This window comes from Heliangelus exortis, chromosome 3 (genome assembly GCF_036169615.1).
Source record: "Heliangelus exortis chromosome 3, bHelExo1.hap1, whole genome shotgun sequence".
NCBI classification, from domain to species: domain Eukaryota; kingdom Metazoa; phylum Chordata; class Aves; order Apodiformes; family Trochilidae; genus Heliangelus; species Heliangelus exortis.
In genome coordinates this window covers 23,865,977-23,883,729 of record NC_092424.1, presented here as the reverse complement: position 1 = coordinate 23,883,729, position 17,753 = coordinate 23,865,977, and the positions used below count along the sequence as shown (strand labels likewise).

At 34.4% G+C, this 17,753-nt stretch overlaps 1 protein-coding gene across 1 annotated transcript in view; it reads left to right on the top strand.

Annotated features, from left to right (window-relative positions):
* USH2A (usherin) overlaps positions 1-17,753 on the top strand; it is a 385,338-nt gene that overhangs the window by 179,205 nt on the left and 188,380 nt on the right. The window contains exons 32-35 of the mRNA XM_071739639.1: positions 2,545-2,704; positions 3,170-3,341; positions 7,932-8,079; positions 15,421-15,572. Of these exons, the coding sequence (XP_071595740.1) occupies positions 2,545-2,704; positions 3,170-3,341; positions 7,932-8,079; positions 15,421-15,572 (632 nt within the window). The remainder of the gene's footprint in view (positions 1-2,544; positions 2,705-3,169; positions 3,342-7,931; positions 8,080-15,420; positions 15,573-17,753) is intronic.

Below are 17,753 nucleotides of genomic sequence, written 5' to 3'. Positions count from 1 at the left end.
AGTCAATGGAGAGGATTTCATTGACTAAAAAGCTGATGTTTTCAGAGACATTCCTAAGTCTCTAATTTCTGTATTTTCTTCTCCTGCTCCCACTAATTTAATTTTTCTTTTAGCCTTTATCCCACCAAAATCTTTCAGATTCCACTGAAAATTTCATTCAGCATTTTTTTAGTCAACATACATTTGCATTATTATGACAAGAACATAATTTTTTTTCCCATATTTTATAGTTCCTTTTTTTTTTTTTTTTTTTTTTTTTAAATCCCTCCTATCTGTCCTTAACCTCTCATTGTGTTTATCAGTTAATCCTAAAGGATTTTGCAGCTCATATCTCCTTTGCAGTCTTTGCAGTTCTTCTTGTTCCTATTCTTTTAAACTTTGCCTGCTTCCCTTTCTTGTCATTTTGCTTTTTCCATTTCAGGCACTGAGATACACATAGTAACTTAGTCACTTGGTTTTTTGTTTGTTTTTTTTTTTTTTTTTTTTTTTTATTTCAGGGAGGGAAATAAAACATTTTCCCATCTTCCATTGTCTTCATCCTTGACAAAGTTCTACCCTCTTCAAACTTACCTAGGTATTTCCAAAACTGTTATACATGATGGTAGTCTCATCAGCTAGCGTGCATCAAACCAGGGTTTCAGTACAAGCTAATTTTTTTTTAAAAGCAGTTCCTTGATTGGGAGTTTTGTTTACAGGAGAGATAAATCTCTCTCCCCAACCCTTTCCAATATCTGTGTACTGGGAAAACAGTGATCTACCATAAACAAATGGAAAAGAAGAAATCCACTTTTTCTCTTTTTCCTTTTGTGTTATATTCTTTCTGCTAAGCAAAGCTCTGCAAGATGGTTTCAACTCAGAAAGAAGAATATGTATTCACTGTTTACAAGGATATGAATTAAATAGGTACAATGGATTGCTTTAAGCTGTTAATTTTAGTATTGCTAAAAGTAAAATTCTTTTGATCACTTATTTTCCCACCCAGAACCTGGAGTATCTGATACTTATCTCACAGACTTCCGTCTCCATCACTACTTCTTGTGGCTTCCCTGATGGCAGCTGCAAAGAACAAGGGATCCAGGAAGGTGTAAACTACTCAGGGTGATACAGTTGGTACATGATGTGGAGTTTACTTTGCTTGCTGAGCCAGCCTGAGCACCTGCTCTGGAGTATGCTTCCCCCTCTCACCCACATAAGCACTGCTTAACCCTGGTAGAATCAGCCCCATTATGTTGATTAAACATGTCACTATGTTACACACATTCACTTGATTATTTTTTTTTTAGTTATGGCTCTTTTTTTTTTTTTTTTTTTTTTTTTTAACTCACACTTTGCCATTGCTCCAAAGAACAATGCCACTGAGTCATACATTGTGTTTTCAATAAAAATGTTTGCTCCCTCTTCACACATAGTAAATTAGAAGGAATTCCATTGCAGCAGTGGTTGGGAAGGGGAAAACTAATGAGCTAAGAGCTAAGTCTACAACATTTCTGCTGTAGATATTGAGTACATAATCATAGTTTGATATTGGTTGGCTTTGAAAACACTAGCATTTGTTATATCTTGCAAAAATGCAGAGTTTTTCTGGCATATGAAACATTTGTATCTCTAGCATATGCATTTTACTTGTATACCTTATACAGCTGCCAAGGCCTCAATTTTAAATTCCTTCTTAAAGAATTTGCTCATTAAAACCTGTGATTTGTGTTTTAATAAAAAATTTGAAAATATTAAAAAATTTTGTCTGCGTGACTTTCCTACAGTAATTTTTCTGATGAACTTTCCTTTATTAGTACACAGAAGTCTATACAAAGCTAAAGATTTTTAGAACATTTATTCAACAAAGATGCTACATTTTATTCAGCATTTTTTCCTATAATTGGAACTCAAGATAGTTTCACAATAAATAGCCATTTAAGTTGTTTTACAATAGTATTAGACAGGTAGTATTTACCTAACTAATTTTAGAAATGTTTGACATTCATGTGGCTGATACAAACAAGAAAAGAGAGAGCAGACCAATGTGAGTGGTAGCAACAATGAGCTGTCTTTGTGTTCATGCTTATAGTGAAATCTGTATAGAATGAACCATTACATGTACTGGTGTTTGACATTCATGTATCATGCAGCACATTTTAAAAAAATAAATAACCTGATTGTGTTAATGTATTAGTTTTTCCATTAATTTGATTTGATTTAATCATCTTAAAGGTGTTCATTTGCCACTTCAGCAAATTGATATTGTACGTAGCACCTAAGAGGCTAACATCTTTGTTTTATTTGGATTGTGTATGTTCTTGTGTAAATGTACTGTACAGTGGGGTTGTGGTCATCTCAACCAAAGCACACTCTCTAGATCTATTAGTAAAAAATTGCAGTTATTTGCTATTAATCATCCAGCACCTATTCATTCATCTGGGACAAATCTGAAATATTTAGGACATACGAATCTCTCTTCCTATTGATTTTCTGAATTCACTGCCCTCTGAAACTTACAGAAAAACAAATTAATATTCAAAGTAAATTACTTTTCCTTTCTTGCCCTAGATTTAGCAGTTTTTACACCATACCTGTTTCTGCTCACTGCATGCACGCTTGCTGGTTGTGCAAACAGTTCCCAGGTCACCTTGTTTACAGCACAGATGCCACCATCTCACGTAGATGCCCCGGTCCTGACAGTTTTGGATTCTAGAACAATAAATGTACAGTAAGTAAAGATTTCTTCTTTCCTGACAACACAATAGTGCATCAGTTTATTCAAGAATTTCATTGAGTTCAATCAGGAGAAGGGTTTGTGACATAAAATTAAATTTATTATGATTAAATGCATAGAAGTGATTAGTTTAGTGGTTCTGTGAACCTTCTGATTATCACTTGCCAACTTAATTTCCATTTGTCTTTACGCAATCAGTATAACCTACATATGGGCATAGCCTCTGCAAACTTCAGTGCAAGGAATGCTCTGGTGATATTCCCATTTTGTAGTCTCTGCTTTGTGTGTTACTGTAATAATTTATCTATTGAGTACAAATGCTGCATCAGGTGTATGCCTTAAATTTATTTTCATGGATGTTTTCCAATTCTTAAAGTAAATCCCATGAGGCTAAACAAAGCATTTTTTAGTACAATCTGATCTTTGCAGGTCTTAATCAGATTTTGTTTTTATTTGCAGATGGAAAGAACCACTAGAAGTAAATGGAATCCTAGATCGCTATGTAATTTATATTGCCAACAATGAGCAGAATTTTACAAAGTGGAATGTAATCTATAACAGCACAGAACCTTTTCTGGATTTTACTATTCAGCAGCTTTTCCCGGGTACTAAATACTTCATAAAACTAGCTGTAAGTTTTAAAGATGTGTAGTATAGGTGCAAAATAGTGAAAATAGTTCTGATTTTTTTAATATCATAAATAGCTAATGGTTCATGTGTTCACTTTGTTTAGCCTCTTCTTTCTGAAATTAAAGTAGATGAGCCATCCTGTGCAACAGTAAGTTGCTTTGGTCTCTTTTCCAAACAGACTTTCAAAAAAATATGTATGTAATGTAAATACAGATTTTCTTCAAAGATAAGTTGAATGATAACTAACAGAAAATTTACTAGAAATATATGAAATATTCAGAAAATGTCTCATCCCCCCAGCTTACAAGCAAATGTTGAATGAATATATTTGAAAATGTTAGACTTTCATATTTTGTACCATGATAATTTGCTCTTTCTTCATAAAATCTGTATATAGAAGGAAATAGGAGGGAGGAAAAATGTTCAGTGTGAAGTAGAAGTTTGTTTATTCAAATATTTTAAAAGACCTTGTTTTCATAGCATTTCTTTATCTCTGGTTTTATTTTCTGATGAAATGGACAGCTTCAGCTCACTAACAAACCTGAAAATATGTGCATAAAAACAGGGGATTGTCCCTTGTTTTAAACACACTGTTCATTTTATAACAATACCTATATAAGGATATTCACTTTGATAAATGCCATAGAAAAATATTCTGCTCTTGATTATGAATAAATTTACATTTATGTAGACTGGGTATGCATTCATTTTTTCTTAACATGCTTGTGAATGTTCTAAATATTATACCACAAAAAATAAACTACCTTCAGGTAATGATAAGGATCTAACTTGAACTTGAAAAACAAGGATATTCAGTCTAATTAATGCTTAGATTCATGTTGAAATTAATTCATTTGTGCCTAGATATTTCCACATAGAAAATTGTATGGCATATAAAATAGCACCACGTCCAAAATTTTAGAAGCATTTTATGCCTTTATAACCAAGTTGGACTATTAAAAGAATGTGTGCTCTCCTTCACTATGCCACAGCAGTTCTCTGCTCCTGCCCAGGTCCTGTGCCTGTGGGCACAAAGCAGTATTTTTGGCTAGGATATGGAGAGCAACTGGGACTGCCTCTTTTGGTGTCTCTGTCTTGAAATATGGTTAAAAAAAAGAAGTGTTGTGGACTTGGTTTTTACTTCATCAACATGTACAGCTTTTCTAGCTGAAATGTACTGATAACGTTTTTAGGAAATGCGATGTATCCTATGCGATGTACTCTAGGTGGCCCTGCTCTGGCAGGGGGGGTTGGAATAGATGATTTTTCGAGGTCCCTTCCAACCTCTAGGATTCTATGATATGAAACTTTGATCTTTATATTTTATTTCTAATTTTTTGTTCTGTTTTGGGTTGGTTTTTTTTTTTAAATTGCATTGCAGCAGTGGAAAAAACAAAAACAAAAACCAGAAACTAAGCAAAGAGAATTTTTTCTGGTGATGAAGATAGTAAAATTTACCTGGATAAAAAGCAAAGGGTCTCTGATAGGCAGGTTAGAACTAAATTTCCTTGAAGTTTGAAAATGGTAAGTCTAAAAGTGCATGAAATACACCATGTCTTTCAGGTGTGATAGCTTTCTTAAAACATTAGGATGCACTGTATTTAGAACTTACCACTGTATTTAGAACTTTACGAGTTATGAAGCTTAAGCATGGTCAGATTTTATACTTGATGAAATAAAACGAAACCAAGATAAACCTCAACAACAACAAAAAAACCCTATTAAAACTCATGCACCTGGAAAGAAATTAAATTATTTAGTTTTTCACATAAAACTTAAGCTGCATTTCAATACAACTTTTAAAGTAAAGACACCAATGGGTTGCCTTCAACTCTGGAAACTTAACTGAAGTATTCCTGTTTTTTGTTTTTTTTTTTTTTTTTTTGTTAGAATGAAACATTTTTATCCACTAGAACATTTTGTTTTTGTTTTGTTTCACAGGTAATAATAATATTATTTCGTTTCCATGCAAATACTGGTTTTGGGCTATGTGATAAATTGGATGTTGAGGTATAAAAATTTGCATCTTTAAACACAGGAATCCAAATCCTCATCATCAGAACTTTCAGCATCTAAAAGACCGCTGGTTTTAACTTTTCTGTGACTTGCTACTATAAGCACATTAAATAAAGTTAAGAAAATGTTTATCTGTGTATGCTGTTATCAATTTTCAGAGTTTATTACTATTTAATATGTACCAAATGCTTTCTAAAATCAATGCAACAGCTTTTATAAATTAATCTGAGGCTTCTTTCTAAAAATCAGCTGATAAGTTTTAAGGTCATTTCTCCATGGATTAGTGCTAAAAAACTTGCTTTTGTTTTGTTCATTTTTTCTAATCTGGATGACTAAGAGCCAGGCCAATCTGAAACCAAATAAAAAGCTGAAAGGCAGCATTTAGTAGCTGGGGTGGCACACCCATTTGTATGACTTGAGTGCTTTTGTGATTTAATGGTTAAGCTGGTATCTCCTCATGGGTGTGCTTTGTGGGTGGCAAACTAGTTTAGGTACCAGCTTGAAGGATTGTTGTGTAGTGTCTTGTTTGTATCTTTCACAGACTCTTTAGGTGCTTTGGTATTTTAGCAAATTTTCCCTCAAATCTGTTGCTCAGTGATGTTCAGAGGGGCACAATGTGCCTTGATCTAGGTGTAGAATTTCATGGCTTTGAGCATCACTGGATGGGATTGCCAGAGTCCCATCAATGTCCATTCCATTTGAATACGCTGATCAAAAAATCCCAATACTTTAAAATGTAAATGATCTTTCTTTTAGAAGAAATCTTCATTAGAAGAATCAGAAATGTCATACCCCAGCAAGTTTTAGAGATTAAAAAAATGATCTTCATGAAATTCAAGAAAAAAAATTATTAGGAAGGCTGCTGTTTCTGAGCCCTTGAATGGAAAAGCCCTCCACTACTGAAGAGGGCTCAGCAGAAATTGGTTAGCAAGGCAAAAAGGAAGGTATGCAGAAGAGGTCTTCCAGAGCTGGTCTTTTTGGTTTCTTCATGAGCCAGCAGAAGTGAAATAATTTGAAGAACACTCTACCTTTGCTGGAAAGATGATGTTCTTAAATATTTTCCTTATCAAAATCCTAACAGTTATCTGAGTATCTGTCTAAGCTGACTAGTGTTTATACATATATATATATATATATGTATATATATATACATTTAAAATGATGTTTAAGGTGAATGCCATTTTTGGACTTTCCCAAAACTGAGATTGCTTTCTTTTACCTTTATCTGATAGCCCAGACAAAACACAGGCAGTCATTCCGTACTTGTGTTGGGAGTATAATTTCCAGTGAAATCAAAACCAACTTGGTGTATAAAATAGCCTCTCACTTACAAACATTTCTTATTTTTACCTGTGGGGCTAGTGTACCCTTTTTAAGTGGGATAGAAAATATGTTGACTGCTCTCTCATTTGAAACATACTGAGAAATGGGAAATTCAAGCTAATCCTTTTCAATAAAATATACTAGACTGAGTGAAATGTATTATTCCTGGAAATCTGGACAGCAGGCTTATTTTTCCTTTGTGTGTTGATGATGCAGAGTGAGCTACATGTCCACTTCAGCAGACAGTCAATTCCTAAAAACAGAGGTGATCCCATAAGTTTTTATGAGGAATATATCTGAATCTGAGTCATTGCTGAATTAGGTTTTGCTTTATTTTATTGCTAAGCAATAAAATTGAAATAAACAAACAAACAAAAAAATTGAAATCCAACACAGAGTTTATATATTCTTGTATATTTTTTTAATTTCTAAGAAATTCTGTCTCTTGTCATTGATTTCAGAGCAAGTCTTTGGAAAATCAGTACATGTAAGGACTATCACTGTTTAGTCTTATTTTTGTGCACGTAAACCTTTAAAAGCCTGTTATATGGGACAATATGCACATTTTCTTTCCTATTATGGTTTCATAATCAAGCAAAATATAAAAATCATGTTATCAGTCTTTTCTTCTTTGGTAACTGAACTACAAATTATTTTATGTTGTTAGCCATAAACATATATTAATAACTGTTACATATTGATTTATAATAAAGTGTTTTTTTCAGTATTTTAACTGCATCTGCACATCACTCCGTGTTGTCATGAAGTGCAGATCTGTCTGCATGACATTTTTTTTTCTCAGGATCTGTTCATTGAGATAATTTTGTAAGTCTGTTGCAAGTTCAGTATATTCCATCTTGAACTTTTAGGAACTTGAACTTTTTTCAGTAGATTCCAGAAGAGTTTTTGCACTGTAAATGATATATTGTACTGTAATTTTCTTCAAGTACAGGTGCAAAAGCAGTTGAAAACTAATTGTGATTATGACTCAGTCAAATGCAAAATGCTGTGAATCAAACATCAGTACAAGGTTTTAGCTATATTATACCTTAAAGTTAAGTGTAATGAGTTCCATATCTTGTGATTTAAGAAAAACGTAAAAAAAATCTATGCTAAGAAAAGGATCTTCTATGAAAAGCACAGACTTACTAAATTTAAGGATGTAAAAATGATAAAACTTTACAAAAAAAAAAAAATTGCTAAAAGTATTGGTATTATATTGAAATGTTTTTGTTTTGAATCATATTTTAAGGCTTGCACTGGAGGTGGATGTTCAATAAGCGAAGCTAGCACAGTTTTAACAGATGAGAGTACACCAGAAGGTGTTGCTGCTCCAAAAGCCCAGTCTTATTCATCTGACTCCTTTAACATCTCATGGACTAAGCCTGAGTATCCGAATGGTAAGTGAACTCTTTTAGCCTCAAGTTAAAAAGATGATTAGTAAAGGTAAATTAATATTCTAAATGGCAGCTTATATGTGGTGCTTAATTTTTAATGATCATTTTAGCACATAAAATACCTGAGATAGTATCATTGTCTGCAGCTAGACTGTGGTTTTCTGCTTATCGTACAGTTACAGTGGCTCAAAAGTGCTCCCTTTTGATAGTTCTTGTGTACTACATCTCATTGTTTAATGTTTTCCAGGACAACTGGGCTGAGGAATAGGCATTCTTGAACAATATCAGTCTAAGATATTAATTTCACCCTCCAATAAAACATCAATTTCTTTTACATTAATTGATATGCAATAATAATTAGATTTGTGTTCTTTGTAGTCATCTTGAAGGTGTACATTTCCATGGCTGTGGAAATAAAATACTTTCTTTTGTTTGGAAATATTTTCCATTCTGAAATAGGTGTGTAAAACTTCTGGACAAATTTTACATTTTTAATAGTATCATATGCCCTTGAGATTCCCCTTGATTTTATTATCATGAATGTAACAGTTGAAATCACAAAAGATAAAGCCACGCCGAAATAATTGAATTTAAAGCAATAGGAATGTTTTTCTTCACTGGCTTATCATATTGTTATATATAAGCTATTTCGTACCGTGATTTTACATGTATTTTGGTTTTTGCCTCCAAGTTTTCCCTGCTTTTAGTTGTGGCAGAACACATCCTACTTGAACAACTTTACTGAAAGGAACTTTAAATGATTCCCCCAAAACTGGTGATTTTAGAGCTACTTGTGTGTAATATTTTGTAAGGTTTTGCATTAATTTTAGAAAGAAACAGAAGTATGTCATCTGCTGTTAGATAATGAATTTGATAATTTTTGTGTCTTTGTATGAGAGTTATATTGGAAAATTTTGCTTCCTAGCCCATTAAAAATCTTCTAACCCTGTTTCTGAAGTCCTATAAGCATATGTTGCAAAGGCTTAGAGGAAGGCAAAGGAGGAAGGGAAAAGGAAGGGGGAAAAAAGGGGAGGAAAGGAGGCAGGGATGCCATGTGTCTGAATGATGTTCAATGAAATCAGCATCTTTTATGTGTGATAGTTCACATCAAGACCTGATCCTGTAATCTTTGTGTTGTCGGAAAAGAACCAAATAGTTTAGAGAATATTTTAACTGATCAAATATAAATACACACTTATATTTATAATGTATGTGTCAACAGCACAGGATAGAGACCTATAGTTTGATAAATAAATTTCCATAAGCTTCCTGTAAGACAATTAAAAGTTTGGAATACATGACTAAATTTCATGGAGTCATAAAATCACAGAATGCTAAGGATAGGAAGGGGCCTCTGTAGATCATTTTATCCAATTCTGCTGCTAAAGCAGGATCACCTAGGGCAGATCACAAAGAAACATGCCCAGGTGGGTCTTGAAAGTCTATAAAAGAGGAGACTCCACAACCTCTCTGGGCAGCCTGTTCCAGTGCTCTGTCACCTTTACAGTAAAAAAATTTTTCCTTATAGTGAAGTGGTTGTCCCTTGCCCCTCATCCTGTCACAGAGCACCCCTGAAGAGACGCTGGCCCCTTCTTCTAGATCCCTGCCCTTCAGATATTTGTAAGCATTATTAAAATTTCCTCTCAGTCTTGTCTTCTCCCGACTAAACAGCCCCAGGTCTCCTACCTTTTTCTCATATGACAGATGTTCCACTGATCATCCTTGTAGCCCACAGTTGGACCCTTTCTGGTATATCCCTGTCCCTCTTGAACTGGGGAGCCCAGAACTGAACACATACTCTAGATGTGAGTATTGCACCTGTATCTTGTTGTTAATATATCATTCATATCACTACATATAGGTTGATTCTCCTTTTAAACTATTCCAGACATCACCAAGTTGGATGGGAGTGTTGATCTGCCTGAGAGTAGGAAGGCTCTGCAGGGGTGTCTGGACAAGCTGGATCATTGGCCAAGGTCAATTTCTTGAGGCTCAACAAAGCTCAGCACTTGGGTCTCAGCAACCCCAGGGAACACTACAGGCTTAGGGAAGAGTGGCTGGAAAGATGCCCAGTGGAAAGGATCTGGGGGTATTGCAGGCTGAATTTGAGACAGCAGTGTGGCTAGCTGGCCAAGAAGGCTCGTATCAAAAATAGTGTGGCCAGCAGAACTAGTGAAGTAATTGTTCTCCTGTACTTGGCACTGGTAAGGCTGCCCCTCAACATAGTGTTCAGTTCTGGGCCCCTCACTAGAAGAGAATGTTGAGTGTGTCAAGAGAAGGGTAATGAAGCTGGTGAAGGGTCTAGAGCACAAGCCCTGTGAGGAACAGGGTGGGCAACTGGGATTGTTCAGCCTGGAGAAAAGGAAGCTGAAGGGAGACCTTATCTCTTTCTCCAACTACCTGAAAGGAGGCTGTAGTGAGGTGGGTGTTGTTCTCTTCTCCTGAGTATTAAATGATAGGAAAAGAAGAAACATGCTCAAGTTCTGCCAGGGGAGGTTTAGATTGGGCATTTCACTGAAAGGGAACTGGCAAGGGAAGCAGATGAATCACCAGTCCTGGAAAGTTAAAAAGATGTGTAGTGGTGGATTTTGCAGTGGTAGGTTAAAGGTTAGACCTGAAGGTGTTAAAGGTAATTTACAGCCTAAATGATTCTATGAAACACAATAATCAGCTCTTTAGTTCATCTGAACTGGATGAACAAAAGATGTGATAAGATTTAGAAAAGCTTTATAAGAGAAGTTATATTCTTCTGTCCCTTGTCCCTTCATCCATGGCAACCAGAGGTTTTGAAAACCTTAGTGACAACTCTATTGATGTCTATATAGGGATTTTGAACAATGCAGTTATGTAATTACCTAATCTGTCATATAGTCCACTCCTCTGTAATCCTGAATACTCCCTGTGTAGGTGTCCTGTATGTATTTTTCCCTTCAAATATATTCTCTGATATTTTCACATCATCCTAGTATTTGAAGTCCATAGAGTATTTTTCCCTTGCGAATGTTGTTATTTTTTTTGTGGTATGTGGATACCATGCAGATTGCTGTTAAAGGGTTTTCCTGAGAGCCACAACTGATGGAAGAGACTCAGTGAAGTCAGCTGCCACTGTCCTGTCCTGCTGCTTTTTACCTGTGAGCTCTTGCTGAATGGGTAAGAGTAGAAGAATTACTATCTCATGAGCATTTGGCAGCGAGAGAATTAGAGGAATTTTTTTTTTCACCATAGCATGCTTACAGTTGTACAATGGTCAAGAAGGGATATGCAAATTCTCTCTAATTGTTCTCCACTTTTTTTGGAGTTTCAAAAAGATCATATAGATAATAACACATTTTCCCATTCTATTTCTTTCTTTCCAATTTCCTATTTCCATCCCTTTTCTTATTTCATAAATACAGGTTGTTTTTTTTTCAAAAAAAAAAATACACTCTAAAACTTTTCACTGCTTAATCAGGAGAGCATGCATTGTTGAGTAACTTTATTTTGTTCAATCTCAGCATATCTTTTGGGCTGCCTAGTGGCCATGTCATTTATAATCGCTCTCTCTGTCAGTATTTTAAAACTGTGTAGGTGGCTGAAAAATATAGTTGAGAAGACTGAAATATGAGAAAGGCCAGCAGAAGGAACTGTCCATTAAATTTTCTTATTTCAGCATTTTACTGGTGTTTTCTCATAGTCAGTTGAAATGTAGCTTTTTTTTTTTTTTTTTAATTTTCTAGAAAGTTAGAAAATGCTTCCCAATTTTGTCCTCATTGGTCGAAAACTAGTGAGTTTCAGTGTAGTAGGTGTAAGTAGTGCTTTCTGAAATTACTGAACAAAGTGTTTCAGGTGGAGACCTCAGAGTTGCAAAGATTTGCATATCATAAATTTTTATCTCCTTAGTAAATCTCTGGGGCTATTCTTTTATCTTCCTCCTCCTTTCTTCTGATACTATAGGACAGAAATTACTGTGTATTTCTATGGGATGAGGAAGTCTATAAGCTGCTGTTGGTGTTGAATGGGTGTGCAGGCTGACTGGGGTTTGTACAGCATAGAGGTTACTATGCTCTATTTATATATGTGGGGCCCAGCCATAAATTGGAAAAAAGTTAAAGGGGATTAATATGCTATCCATGAGGCCAAAGGTGGCAAATAGGATTAAAGACTACTTGGCTTCCTTATAAAGATGCTGCAATGCGGGAGTCAAGCTGTGAGATAAAGGAAGACTTAGAGGTCACAGGCTAATGTAATCCAAACATGAATATTTAATTTCTGGATTCCATTTTTGGTGAATTGAGGGCCAATTTGCACTAGTTTGTGAAAATTTTTCATTTTGCAGAGAATAGTAAAAGATACACCTAGTTCTTTGCTAAAAGTTGCTCCAGAAATGCCATTTATCTGTCAGGAAAAAAAGATATATGGAAGATGATATGCTGAATAGATTTGTAATAAACACATTTCCTTTTGTCTTATTTTCAAACCATCAATAAAAATGTTGATGGGACTTGGCCCAGAGTTATGTTACTTTACAGCAGAACACCCCTCTATTTCTAGCACGTGCATGTCACATATGTAGATAGTGTGACAAAAACAATATTGACCATTTAGTTGAGGTTAAGGTATGAAGAGGCTTGTGAAATGACATGTGGCATCAGACATGTTCTTCAGAGCCTTTGCTATTCTAGTCACCTCAGTAAAGAGCCATATGTTCTTCAGAACACATCCATTATAGCCTTGCATATAGCTTAAGGTCTTCTCTTTTAAAATCCATCCACCTCATATCTTTTCACCACTGAAAATTTTCCTTAGGTGGTCACTTCTCAAAAACTTCACAGAATCATAGATAAAATTAAGATCTGGACTGGATCTTCCAGCATTATATGGTATTTTTTTTGGAAATACCAGGTACAGTAAAAATTAATTTATAAAATTAATCATTGAACTAATCCAGTACCTGTTCCTGCAAATTCTTTTACTTGTGAGAGGCTACTTGTGTTTGTATCCAGGAAAACTGATGTAAGTAAAAATATATTTGCTTAAGATTTGACCTCTGGATTGTACTTTAAGAGTAAAGCGCTTGTAGCCTTTACAGTTCTTTTCGTCTTCAATATCTGGAATATCACTGACAGATTGTCTAGCCTTACCCAGGGACAGAAGAGGAGAAAGAAAAAGGAAAGAGTGTGTAATTTTCTTCAGTTTAACCTTCATTTGCATTGTTGGGTTTATTTTCAAAAGTGAAGCATAAATGCATTTTAGTCAATAGAGATTTTGTCTTCAGTTAAACCAAGTTTTAGTCTATCTACTAGACTTAGTAATTACGGAGGAACCACATCTTTTCATTCTAACTCATAAAGCCGTATAAGTCACAAAAATGTGCTATACTCTTTAATGTTTCATGGATCATAAACTTTAGGAATATGTAGCAAGCCTTGAGAAGTGAGTAAACTTTGGTCTGACTTACAGCTTTTCTTTTTAGTATGCTTTGGAAACATAAAGTGGTGAAATAAGAGGCTAAGTTATTTATCCCTGGCCAAAACCAATTCTTGCCTAACTTAGAAAACTGTCTTCACATTCAAAAGTCAGACTACTAGCCCTTTCATTCTGAAATGTACTTCTTTCTTTTCATTCTGTGATTTTCTCCATCAGAGTCATGTAAGACAAAGGCACAAGGAAAATTGTATCAGCTTGTTAGAGATGATTGTTCTCTGACAGTACTGGCAGGACTAACGAGCTCACAGTGTTGATAAGCAAGATGCCAAATAGTGCTGTGGTTGCAGGAACACTTTACAATAATGGTCCAGGTAATTAATAGTCACTTACAGTGGGGATCTCATAGATGTTCATTTGGCACCCATATTATTATCAAATGATGCCATTAGAATTTTTGCTATTACCATATTATCACAGGAATTAATAATGATTTGTCAATTACTTTAGAGGGTTAGTGCTACTAGTACACACATCTTTGCTAACTGGAGTTTAGCCTCTTGCTTTTCTAGAAGAGAAATGGACCAAGGAGTCTGTGAATCACTTCACCATACTCAGCTCTTCGTTGCTTTAGCATATAAATCTTTCAAAATGTAACTCTTCAAAGCTCAGCTGAAACAGTTGTGTATATGCTTTTATTTATGAAGTGTTTCTCCATTCAGTAGAGGGGAAAAATCTTTTCTCAATTTCAAACAGAATCTTGCCCAGTGTAGTTTCAAACAATATAGGAAAGATAAACAGAGCAATATTTTTTGAATATGAAGATGTTTTCTATAATGGGAAGATTAGAAAGCATCCTCCTAACTGAACTCACTTCTAATGAATCCTATAGCTTTGCAGTTGTTGTCTTTAGTATTTCATATTTACTAGAGTTTTAAAAAGAATATTCAGAAGTGAGAAAGATGGAGGAATAGCCATGAGAAAAAGGATTCCTTTCCAAGCTCAACTGCTGAGATATAAGAAAATCTGTATCTGTAAGAATCAGGCTTAAGTTCATTAAATTAAAAACACTGTGTATATATGATCTGTACAGGATCTATGCTATGTGACATCAGAAGAACAAAGATTTAGATTTCCTTTAAATGAGTTCACATGCAATTTTGAGTTAGGATTAACCAATTACACAAGAAGGACCATTTTGTACTCATCTAAAATCTTGCTGACATTTGGGTTTAATTTGCAAATATGTTTTATTTCTTTAGATTGAATAGGTAAGGCGTAGTTTACTTCAGGAGTTTTTCTACAGCATACTGAGAAGGAAAAAGCAATCCATATTATTTTTTATTGTTATTCAGAAAAGGGAGTAAAATTGTTTTCCTAAAAAACCCTACCCCAATTTAATGAAGTATGTTGTTGCCAAAATGCAGAAAACCTGAGATAATTGCTGACAAGAATGAATATCAATAAGGTGTTTTGTGTGACAAAATAATTTGTTACTGATTTATTTTTGTTATAGCACTGGTCTGAGTTTTCCTTCTATTTTTCAATTTTATTTTAGATAACTTTTTTTTTTTTTTTTTTTTTTTTTTTTTTCCCCTTGAAATCTAAAGCTGATAAGATTTGAGATGATTTTTTGTGTCTTTCCAGTTCTTGTTGTGATAGCCATATGCAGAGTAGGCTGTGAAAGAGAATTGGCTCAATTTTCCTTATTCCAAGGTGGCTAGCTGCTATTCAGCTCAAATGAGCTTGTTAAGGGTTAATCTTTGAAACAGTTTAATTGTCTTCAAAAGATACAATCCACCTGAGAGCTTTTCAGCAGTTCAAAGTGGGGGAGTGTAAACTGTTTGAAATGCTGCTACTACCAACTTAATGTCTGTAGCATTAGTTTACTTCTAAATCTGTAGCTCTTTAGATACTGAGTGCTATCACATTGTTTTGTAGGTGTTATTACTAGCTATGGATTGTATATGGATGGTGTTCTCATGCAAAATTCATCACAATTAAGTTGTTATGCTTATGGACTTGCTCCTTGGAGTCTGCATTCCTTCAGGGTCCAGGCATGTACTGCAAAAGGTTGTGCTTTGGGTCCATTGGTGAGTACCTTAATTTGCATTCTGGGAGTGTAATAAATGTCATATGGCAGTGAATATTGGAGTAAATGGTGATGATTCACTCTGGTCAGTACTAACCCATCTGGCAAAATGTGACATTTAAAAAAAAAATCCTGTTTAAGAGCTGATAAAGATTTGATAGGTCATTGTTAGGCATCGTTCCAAAGTGGAACATAGGTACAGGGAAGAAAGGCAAAAATTGAGGCTGAAACACACATTATCGAAATTAAATAGAGTTAATGTGTTAGAAAGGTTCAGATGTACTTTAGCCAGATTTATAAGGATGTATATAAAAAGTTACTGTTCCAGTAATGAGCAGATTTGTAGCTGCCTGACTGAAAGGACTGAAGTTGATTTGAGAATCTCAGAATCCAGAAGTGGCAACAGGAACAAGGAAAATATGGTGATTCATAAGTACCCTTTGAATGCAACTCTGTGATTGAAATGTTACAATGGACATTCTGTAACAGTCTAGTACAATGCTACATATTTTCAGGATTTGAGAATACAGGAATATTAAATCAGACCTGTGAAAAACAAGCCCAATAAGGCTTCTTTATTTTGTTTAAAGTTTTCAAGTGTATAGCTGAACTGATAAATCCAGTATAATATCATAGTACTTTAGTTGGATAACTGGAACAATAGCTAATATGTTTGGTTTTGTTTTCAATTATAACTAATGAAGAAACCTGTGTTAATTCTGAGGTATAATTTGTGTGGAATTCACATTTATATGTCCACTTTTAATTTTTCTAACAAGGAAGAAAACAAAATAAACAAACAAACAAACAAAAACCAAACAAAAACCAAAAACCAAACAAAAAAAAAAGAGGTCTGGAAATTTTTCATTTTGTTCTGTTGATTTTTCCATCATATTTTATAATATCACTATATTGTGTTCTGTAAAGAACTTTCAGGTTTTGTTTTTTTTTTTTTTTTTTTTAATACAATTTGTTAGCCACATTTTCATTATTCTTTCCAAGATTGCATTCTTTCTAATGCTGGTAACATTGGCTATCTGTAGAAGACAACTAGGCTTTATAACCATTAAACATTTTATAGCTTGCTGTACTTTGAAGGATATTTACTCTTAAAAGCTTGCATGGCTTTTTGCCAGTTTTCTTGCACATTTTTTACAACTTCGTGTATAGCCCAAAAGTAAACCTTGTTGCACAGCATTCGATTGCAGTAATCTAATCCCTTGTGTTAGCAGTGACATTTAAAACAAGTCGTTACCAGACTTTGCATACAGATTAAATATGTGTGTTTTCAGTACTTCCGTCCTAACAAATAGGCATCAAAAGGACTGAACAGCAGGAGTTAGGGTCATAAAAAGATACCTTCAGTAGCCTTTTTTCACATCTCCACTGAACTGCAGAGTTGTAACTTGGCTTTTCAAACAGTTCAAAGGAGGGGTTGCTTTGGCTGATACTCATCTGCATCCCATGATCAGCACTCAGACTATTTTCCAAAGCCAGTGATCCATCTCTAATCACAGGAATTGAAGTACAACATCTTTATTTAGTCTCACCTAAGTGCTGCCAGGAAGCTAAAGCACTGCAACTTCATCTGACTTTTTGAAAGATTTTTATATCAATTACAGAATAAATCCAACACTTAAAAAAAAAAAAAAAAAAAATCCAAATGTTTTGCCTGTACTCTAAATAGTATGGGAAACATCTTAGAACAGTAAACTGATACGCTTCAAGCTATTTTCATTGCAGATCTTCTGCTTAATGTGCCCTAATGGATGAACAAATGCTATGTGACTATCCTAAATACAGGATTTCTCCAGTTTATGTTTCTGGAGATCTTAATCAGTTATGAGACCATCATCAGTTACTATATTTCAATAACTTTTTTTTTTTTTTGTGTTGGATAGTTTTGTGTAACTTTTCTCAGTGACTATGATTTATTTTCAAGTAAAATGCAAATTGGTGACATGTAAATAAAAAAAATGTTAATAACTCTTTCTAGTATAGCCAGTATTGTTTTTGTGTCTGATCTCAGGGTTTTTTTCTTAAATAAACACAAATACAGCTTATCAAGAAATAGTGTAATTTCTAGTAGATCCTTTAGAGAAATTCAGCAGATCTGAAATTCTGCTTATTTTGAAATGTGTTAGTTCTTGTAAATATCATAAATAAATGGAAATGGTCAGCA